Source organism: Erigeron canadensis, chromosome 7, assembly GCF_010389155.1.
Source record: "Erigeron canadensis isolate Cc75 chromosome 7, C_canadensis_v1, whole genome shotgun sequence".
Lineage (NCBI taxonomy): Eukaryota > Viridiplantae > Streptophyta > Magnoliopsida > Asterales > Asteraceae > Erigeron > Erigeron canadensis.
This window is the reverse complement of record NC_057767.1, coordinates 1518672-1528591: the sequence shown is the minus strand read 5'-3', so window position 1 is coordinate 1528591 and position 9920 is coordinate 1518672. Positions and strand designations below refer to the sequence as shown.

At 34.2% G+C, this 9920-nt stretch overlaps 1 protein-coding gene across 1 annotated transcript; it reads right to left on the bottom strand.

The window, feature by feature from the left end:
• Positions 1-969: 969 nt before the first annotated feature.
• On the bottom strand, positions 970-9327 carry LOC122606923 (chaperonin CPN60-like 2, mitochondrial). Its single transcript, XM_043779816.1, has 17 exons — positions 9202-9327; positions 9016-9037; positions 8328-8459; positions 7580-7739; positions 6568-6743; positions 5632-5727; positions 5451-5555; positions 4811-4897; positions 4321-4410; positions 4142-4222; positions 3686-3754; positions 3423-3596; positions 2936-3035; positions 2638-2741; positions 2452-2557; positions 1920-1998; positions 970-1334 (listed from the first exon to the last, which is right to left on the bottom strand). The coding sequence occupies exons 1-17, from the start codon at positions 9237-9239 to the stop codon at positions 1223-1225; spliced, it is 1731 nt and encodes a 576-aa protein (XP_043635751.1). The 5' UTR covers positions 9240-9327; the 3' UTR covers positions 970-1222.
• Between the last annotated feature and the right edge of the window lie 593 nt (positions 9328-9920).

Below are 9920 nucleotides of genomic sequence, written 5' to 3'. Positions count from 1 at the left end.
TGAAATTCCTGAAGGAGAAAGACATGAATTCAAATTTGATTTCGACGACATAAACGAGCCAAGGTTAGTAGTCTCTTACCCGTACACATCTTTACCTTTGTATGTACATATTGTATTTGATTTTGCATATATACAGTGAAGAGACCTTATTTAATGAAACAAATGACAAAGCCTTGACAAAAGAAGAGAATGTGACATTTTTTACAAAAGAAGAGAATGTGAGCTACCAACAACACAATGAAGACCATGATCTCAAGGGTGCTGCAACTTTGTTTACACTAACTAATTGTAGCAGCTACTGAGAGTAAGCAACAAGAATTATTATGCTTGTTTTGAGAACACCATGTTCTTGCTTTATATAAAATAGATACAAAAAAAAAACACGCATATATCTATATGCAGCACAAACTTTATTAAGAATTTTGGACATTCTTCCTACATTCATGTTTGAATATCTTGAGAGAAAAAAAAACAGCATTTTGGCAATTGAATCATATGGAAAACCCATCTATGAAAGCAAAGACAAAGAAACGACGCAAGACATTTGAAATTTTACCGCAATGTAGCAGAAACAAAGAACAGATAGTGATAATAAGACATGGAAGTTGGAAGGGTCTGGTTTATGGAAGTTCTCGGATAGAAAAACAGGCTCATTTGGTCACGGATATTGATTCGAGTTGGGATGGAAGCATGAAGATAGACATTTTGGAATGTTTTTTCATTTTGTTTTATGCAGCTTATTCTTAAACCATCTTTGTAGCTTGGTCATCTTTGAAATTACTCTTAAGTTTAGCTCTTTTTCTTACCTCTTTCCATTTGTAAACATTTCGGCACAAGTAGTTTTGTAATCAATCTTCTGACATCTTTGTATTGAGAAATAACCTAAACATGAACTCTGAAAAAGTTGCCAATAATTCCCAGTGAATTACTTCAACAAAAGCATAAGCTAACAAAAATGCAAATGAACCGTTAGCGATCTGAACTTAACAAATCTTACTATCATGTTCCAAAATTCCAATTCTATATAACCTCATTTCTATCATAGTTTGCCTACAACAATACCAATGCCAAAGCCTTTATGAGGAAAATGATACAATTCAATGATTAAATAAAGGGTCATAATCCAGTCCATTACTTGAATATGTTGCAAGCGTACTTGCCTGCACGGTAGAATACCAGAATAGAGATTTTTGCTGCAGATAATCGTCCACTCCTTATAGCCTCAGAATCCCATCCCCATATCGTCCATGTTAGGCATCCGATTTGCAAGTGGGTTTTTCTCTCCTTTAAGGTCAACAATAGCAGCCTCCGTGGTTGTTAATAGCAATGAGACACTACACATGTTAACAGCGCTTGTTAGCAAATGACAAAGAGATGTAAGAATTGGACAAGTAACATCATTCAGAATTTAACTATTAAAGAGTTAACTTGATTTCAGCCATTCTAAAAAAAAAGAGAGTTAACTTGACCACTGAAGACTAGAGGAGAAGAATTCAACTCATGTAAATGAGTTATTTGGGTTATATTTTCCGAATAACGACCAAATAGGTTTAAATAATAAACTTAACTACAAAAAGAGACCAATTGAAAGAATCGATGAGCCACACCAGATTCAAGTACTTACAGCCTCCAAATTCTTTATTTGTCACTGTGACCATACTTAGTATATTTGTTAGTTGTGTATTCCAAAAAAATTGTCAGCTAGTCAATTAAACTTGTTTAGAAAATACCTACATTTTACCCAAAACCGTCATGCAACCAGTAAAGAGTAAATTAATCTTTAGTGCCAGCCATAAATGTCGGCATCTTTTCTCTTGTAGTGTCAAAAGTGGACACAAAAATAACTTAATGTTCAATGATTCAGAAACAAAAGTACTGCAATTTTCAAGAATAGAGGATATATTAATAATGTAATATACCTCGAAGCATCTACTAAGGCTGTTCTCACAACTTTCAGAGGATCTATAATTCCAGCTTTCACCATGTTTACATATTTGCCTGTTTAACAGACAAGAACCACATTTGCAAGTCAGTATCCTTCTCTGTAGATAAAATTCATATAAATGTAGATAAAAAAAACTTATGTTGTTTGTGGGCGTGAGATTGTGTGTATGGTGGGGAAATGTGCTTCCAAAGTTTGAGTTTTTTACACGTTCTGATTATTTATAGATTCAATGGATAATACGACGAAAAGAACACTTTATGTGAAAAGAGAGTCCTTCCATAAGATGGCAGTAGATGTCTACCGTATGAGGGTATGAAAAACAGTAAATGGGTAAATATGCCATTGAATTAGCAATTTGTTGCAACTGGTATGAAACTTACAAAAGAAAATAATAACCCATAAGTAATCTGACTATTGTGACTCAGATAATCCCCTCAAAAACACAAATCCAAACACCGCCTACATAAACACCCAGATTTGTGCATAAAAGAATGAGTTTCACCAACCTTGGGCAGCATCAAATCCAAAATGAAGATCATCCTGCTCCAATAGCTTGCCAAGAACCATGGCACCATCACCACCAGCATTTGAGACGATTGTGAAAGCAGGTGCCTAAAAAAAGAAAGATGAGTATCTACATTTAGAAATAGCTTTTCTATCATGATAGTGATTTATAGTACCAAAGAAGATACCTTGAGAGCATTCTCGACTATTTCAACTCCTCTCCTCTGGTCCTCGTTTGCAGTTTCAAGGCTTTTAAGAACCCTAGTAGCATATAGGAGGGCAACCCCGCCACCTACAAATGACATAATATGGTGACTGGAATCTTGCATAAATTACATGAGAAACTGATACAAGAATATATTAATATATGATTGATAAAAAATAAAGCATAATAAGCAACTTTAAAATAAGTACTGAAACACCCCCAAGAGAATTTTAGAGTAACAAAACAGTCAAATTTGGGTTCCACATCCAACATAAACTTACCTGGAACTATTCCCTCTTCCACAGCTGCTCTTGTAGCATTCAGAGCATCGGTAACCCTGTCTTTTCTTTCTCCAACTTCTGCCTCGCTAACCCCTCCAACCTACAGAAAAATACCCACAAGCAATTATAAGAAATTATTTTAGGGATCGATTTTAACTCACACGAAAAGCTATGCATTAGGTTATAACATATATAACGGGTCCAAGATAAAACAAAAAAAAAAAGATAAACCAGATGGAAACAAGGCAAACTGTTTAAACTTAATTGAAGTGTCTTTGAGCATCAACAACCTCTAAACATGCTTTACCGAAAACAACTGGATCATGTTTTACTATCTAACAGTTTCTGCAATTATATTTAATTCATTTGTTTGTATATTATATTTCAAAATTAAGCAAAGGCAGTGTTCGTGGACCAACCCAATAATCCAGCAAGCCCATTTTGCAACTTATAGTGGTATTAAACATTTCATGTGCAAGATATATACCTTGAAGACTGCAACGCCTCCTGATAACTTTGACAGCCTCTCTTGTGCTTTCTCCTTGTCAAACATGGCAGTACTGTTCTCAATGGTCGACCTTAATTCCTCGCATCTTTCTTCAATCTGCTTCTTATCACCAGCACCATGTAGAATAATGGTATCGTCAAGGGAAACAGTGACCTGGTACACAAAAAACCATAATACAATCACAGAATATTTTTATTGTCATGGGTTCGTCAAACAAACATTTAAAAAAAAAGAGCACAAACCTTTCTTGCAGTACCAAGTTTTTCAAGTTTAACATCATTAAGGCTTAATCCACGTTCCTCACTAATTACCTGCATAATACCCGTATAAGTGTATAAACCATATATGGTTGTTACGAGAGGTGGCACTTTAACCCATTACATACAATTATACAAATATGTCGATCTTGATTGTGATTGATATCTAACGGGTCAAATGGATTACACTTTAAGATTTCACTAAGAAGTATACTGGTCAAATAAGTTGGAAATAGAAACTTAGGTGTACTAATTTATATTGTAAAATGCAGTTTATGTGATCATATTTGACACGGGAACTATTTATAAAATTCACAAAAATTGTTAAGAAGTGTATGTAGATAAGTCCAACCCAATTGAACACAATTTGAATCCTTACTCAACCTCCCAGAAGTGCTTGCCACCTCTGGTTGTGATTAAAGACATCGATGCTTCTCTCACCTCCCCTCCGGTAAGCACTGCCAAGTCTTCTAGATTGGCTCTCCTGTTGTCTCCAAATCCAGGAGCTTTAATCGCACACACCTACAAGATTTGAACTTATTATGGTAAGGGTTCCAGGAGAGTAACAATGGCATATTAATGGCATTAAACATAGTACTGAAGCAAATACGAAGGCTTACCTTAAGTCCAGCTTGATGCTTGTTAATGATCAGCATTGTCAGCAGATCACTTTCCAAATCTTCAGCCACAATTAGCAGAGGTCTACGATTCTGTTACGGCGATTCAATTGATGATAGGAAGGTTAATATATATCCAGATGATGAAATAGCTGGCAACTTCAACCCATTCTATCTCTAACGGGTCAAAGTGGTCAACTGTCACTGAAGTGTATCCAAATGCATAATTCCTACATATTGCTTTGTAAAAAAGCAAGAAAATAATTGATATTAAACGTGTTTGCAATCACAAATTTAGAAAATTTATTAGTTTTAGAAATTTCGAAATTGGAACATAATTTTTTTTTTATTTTGCAGATCAGGGAAATTATACGCACAGAAAAAATTACCCACTTTGAGCCGTTAACCAATACATCTGAGCTTGATAATATTGCCACATCTAATCCTATGTTATTATTGATCCACACGAAAGAAAAGGGCGTGTATCAGTTACCTCTACAGCTAGCTCCAAGACTCTGACAAGTGAGTTCATGTCTGATAATTTTTTGTCATGAATGAAGATCAATGGATGCTCCAATTCCTGTCTACATCCAAAGAATATGTTCGAATACTATGAGAAACTGTTAGTAGCAGCAAAAACCATGTTCTGTTTTAGAAATTAAGTGTCAACAATAGACCAATATAGGGGGATCAAATTGGTAACCAACATAAAGATGAGCACAATAGATTGATAAGTATTAAATACTATGTAAGAATGACGTATTGGTACATCTGCATTTCAGACCCCCTTTTTCTTAACTTGAAGGAAAATCTTGATGCAAGTTGTAGGCTTGTAGCAATACATAAAACTTAATTAAAATACTATCAACATATAGTTAAAAGTAAATCACAAAACCATTCATGTGTTTCGAGATATTTTCTGAATAGTCCCAATGACTTCTGATTTGGTCTCTTTCGGCCAAAACCAACTTCAATTGAAACTGTGTTGGTGATGAGCAGTTGAAACTAAGTAAGCATTGAAAGGCCAAACTAGTAGTCAATGGGTCTTTTCAGAAAGATTCTCAGACCACGGGAATGACGTTTTTAGTTTTGTTCGTACAGTAAGATAGGGAACTTGCAGAGATAGTACATACACATTTTTGTGTCTTCACATCGGTAACAAAATAAGGAGAGATGTATCCTCTACCTAGCTTCATCCCCTCAACAACTTCTAGTTCATTATCCAGAGTATTACCGTCCTGCAGAAATATTCAATCTAATAAATTAAAGGAGCAATAATAGATGAATAAAAAAATGATTCAATAAAATTCTTACAGCAACTGTAATGACTCCATCTTTTCCAACTTTCTCCATAGCTCTTGCTATCAATTCACCAATCTCACGCTCCCCATTCGCTGAGATGGTGGCTACCTAATTGAAGTAAGATATCCAGAATAAAAAAATCGATATGAAAAGCATTGTAGTTTGGATGATCCCCTATACCAATGGATTAATGAAGTGTTTGGACTCGCATTGAAAAAGATAATCCAATAAACATCAGCTTTTCTAATGTTTGGATAAACAGAAAGTGCTTTCAGTTGAATAGTCAGTTTTGTACCAACTGCAACACCAAAAATCATAATCAAATAGTAAAGATTTACCTATTTACCGATTCTTATAAAGCAATTCTAGAATTTCACTGTCATCTCGTGTAAGAAATCTCTCCTTTTCACCATCGTCATTTGATGGATAAATTTCTTAAATAATCAACAGTGTCATACAATCAGACCACTGATTATCTAAATATTACAACCTTTAACGGAAAAGGTGAATTTAAACATTGACCTTTTACAGAAAGTCACTTCATTTTTGTATCAAGATGGCCCGTATTGGTCATGTTACATAATAATGCATATATATTTCTTATATAATTGGAATTCGCCAAACACTCAAATAACTGATTACTAAGACTTTTAAATAACAAAAGCACATCCAAACATATCTTCTGATAAGATGAAAAAATGTTTCTGCTTTTAGTCACTTGATTTTCCTTGATCCTTATTGGTCATTCTTATGTATATCCTTAAACAACCAGAATTTGACAGATGCTCAAACTACTGATTATTCAATTTCATATAGCATTCAAACTCTATCTTTTGTGACACACTTAATTACAGCTGAAATCTGATTTTGACTAATGGATATCGCTTAATCAAATTTACTGAACATCCAAACACTACTCAAGCAAAAATTTGAAGAGAAGTATTAAACCTGTGTGATTTCTTCTGGTGTACTTATCATAACTGCTTGACTTTTCAAATCAGCTATAACAGCTTTAACAGCCATACTAATACCACTTCGCAAATCCATAACATTTACGCCTGCAGCTACAGACTTACAACCCTCCGTGAATATTGCTTGAGTCAGAACAGTGGCACAAGTTGTACCTGTAACGTAATAGCATCATATGCATCATCAAATAAGATCTTGGTACATAACGTAACGTCGATACATCTTAGCTGATTGTAACTTAGTACATCTCTTAGCTTTGCTATGCCATCATAGATATGATGAAATGAGATCTTAACAAATAACACGATGTTAATCAGTTCTAGCTAATTCAAAATTAACACCCCTTCGAATGGGTAAAGAATTCCTACGACTAAACAAGCATGCGTGAAGTTATCTACTCCTGGTCCTAATCCTTTCTTAGTCCTAAATTGTTTAAGAAAACGGTTTTAGATCCAGCCCTCGATTCAATACTTCTTCAAAAGTTGGTTCATAACTCAATTTAATCTGGTCCAGTTCAAAAAGAGAGCCGAACTGGTTTTTGTTTGTCTTTATTTTTCGAAGTTGAGTTCAGACAGCTATTGATTGGTCCCTTTCAGTTCCAATGTATTTTGTTTTCCAGACTGTCTGGTACCACCCATATGCACATCCCTGTCTAACATGACTCCTAGTCCTACAAAGCTATTCAAGAGTAATGACATCATCACAAAGGAAGACAAAGAGAATTCAAAAAACTAGTAGATAAAAAGGCAACATGTTGTGACCAGGGTTCATATGAGTTCATGGAACATCTAGGCCCAAAGAGAGATTGTTTCAACGCACCAATTCTTTTGTTTATTGGGATGTGCAATATTACTAAAAGGGGAAAAATTAAAACTTTCACAAAATATGTATGCATAAACCATTAGCCTAATTGCTAATGCTATTGACATTGGTTGAAAAGTTTCTCTATTGTTATCAATTATCACAACGCTACTTATGTTGGAAATTTTACCATCTCCAGCTACAGAATTAGTTGCACTTGCAACCTGCTTCACCAAATCAGCTCCGATGTTCTTAGCCCTCTCCTCAAAGTTGATACCTCTGGCTACAGTAACACCATCTTTTGTGACTTTAGGACTTCCATGACTTTGCTCTATAATCACATTACGTCCCTGATTGCAAGAAATAAATTTGGAGTAAAAATAATACTGTTAGTTAACTTAATATTAAAAGAGCAGAACTGTATCTTAGATTATATTATATACACTCTTATAATACAATATGCAGAGCGTTCCATTTTCATTTGCCAAATCCCAAAGGATATGAGCATTCCATGGACATGGGTCTAGCCTAATGGTGTCAACTTCTACCACTTATGTAAAAACAGGGTCCTTTCGAGATATCCTTTGCTGGTAATGGCTCAAACGAGTAAATATAAAAAAAAAATGAAATGTGTTAAAAGCCATCTAATGTGTATTCATATGCTTACATTGTCTTATATCATTCTACTGAAAATCATCACTATGTTTGCTACATTCAACATTTACAAATTTCAAAAAGAAAGGAGAAATTTATTCAATTTGACACATCATCTAACCCACCCACCCAAGCCACCAAATTATCCCCTAATAGTGCTGCCAGTGAACTTAAACTACATTTGCCATAGCAATGTGTACAGAAAAACATATCCTACAAAATTACTCTCTAAAAATTATCATTTTGGATCAAAAAACACTCTCGATAACACTTAAATAAATTACCTTCGGTCCCATTGTGACCTTTACAGCTTCAGCAAGCTGGTTCACACCAAGCAACATGGAAGCCCTAGCCCGAGTGCCAAACTCGATATCTTTGGCAACATAGTTTCTGCTCCATGAAACTCTACTAGATACCTTCGAATATGCCATTCATGAAAACTTAATAGATATCAAATTAACCTTATAACTTGCATAAAAAGAACAACATGTACATTAAAAAAAAATCATATCATAGAATTAACTAATCCCTCATTTAGAAAAATATCCCTTACAAAAAAAAAAGGTTACATTTTTCCATAAAATAACAATCTACTAGGAACATTGGATCATTTAATAAAAATAAACTTCTGGGCATCTTTTTAACTAAGTGACCATAATTATAGCTTCTGTGGCAACGTAATGCCGACGTAGTCATACTTTTTGAATATATGCAAAACAAAATATAATCGGTGTCATTTCAAAGCATCTCATCTAATAATCTGTTTTAACCATCACCGAAATACAATCACATTATCACACGATAAGCATAAAAGCGCCACATATAAGCTCTAATCACAGTCATCTCAAAAAGATTTAAGCTCAAAAAAATAGTAACACTGTAAACAACTTTAAAAATAAAACAAAAAACAAACTGTAAAAGACTAACAAAAAAAATGAAAAAATCTGAAAGGAGGGTAGGTTAGATTCTTACCAGTTTTCTTGAAGTAGATGACCTATAATAAAAAAAATATATATATATATATATGTTAAAAAAGCAGCAATTTTGTGACAAAATTAATCAACTTTCTTTCATGGATATCTCAAGAATATATTATTTAGCAGCATATATGTATAAGTATATGTAAAATATAAAAAAAAAAAAGGCTGCTAGTGCTACCTGATTGAGGAAGTTAAAGATGACAGAATCCGGTACATGATGATGGCTGTGTGAAATGGTTGTGTATGACCAGAGGGTTTTAGCACACTTGTTAGATTACTATTATTGTTACTTGTTAGGGTTTAAGCTAAAGTAAAGGCTACGGAGTATTATATGTTCAAGTCGGTCTATTTCGGATTTTGGGTCAACTTATGATCCACGCAATCTCAAGGTCAAGATTTAGATTAATCTTAAACTTTTAAGAGAAAATTTCATTACATATCTATGTGGTTTGTCATAATTTCACCCCTCTCGTTTAAACTTATTATTAGATATCCATATGGTAAATTTTTGTGTCATTACATGCCCTTGTCACAAACGTTCGTTTGCACCCAGCCGTCAACACCCTCACGTGTGTTCCACGTGAGGATATTTATGTCCACACGCATCATATATATTCATTTCTTTTTCACTTTAATGCTTTATACTTACCAAAAAAACCCAACTGCTTTCCCTCTCGATTACACACAACCCAAACACCCATTTCGTCTTCCCCAACCTTAAATTTCACCCCTCTGGTTTCAATCAATAAGACTCAATGGTTAAAGAAAGTGTTTATTCAATGTTTAGGTCTCGAAAATTCGGTGAAATAGAGCAGAGATCTCTAGATAACAACTATAGTAAGTGACCAAATATTTTTTAACTATTTTTGGGGGTTTTTTATTTGATCAATGAAAATA

Bases quoted from the DNA above. Each gene is read 5' to 3' on its own strand.
- LOC122606923 (XM_043779816.1), bottom strand. From the start codon at position 9,239: ATGTACCGGATTCTGTCATCTTTAACTTCCTCAATCAG. The intron at 5,728-6,567 runs GTTTAATACTTC...TACTTCAATTAG, and splicing joins CACCAGAAGAAATCACACAG to GTAGCCACCATCTCAGCGAA. The intron at 3,036-3,422 runs GTATATATCTTG...ATTTTTCTGTAG, and splicing joins GAGGCGTTGCAGTCTTCAAG to GTTGGAGGGGTTAGCGAGGC.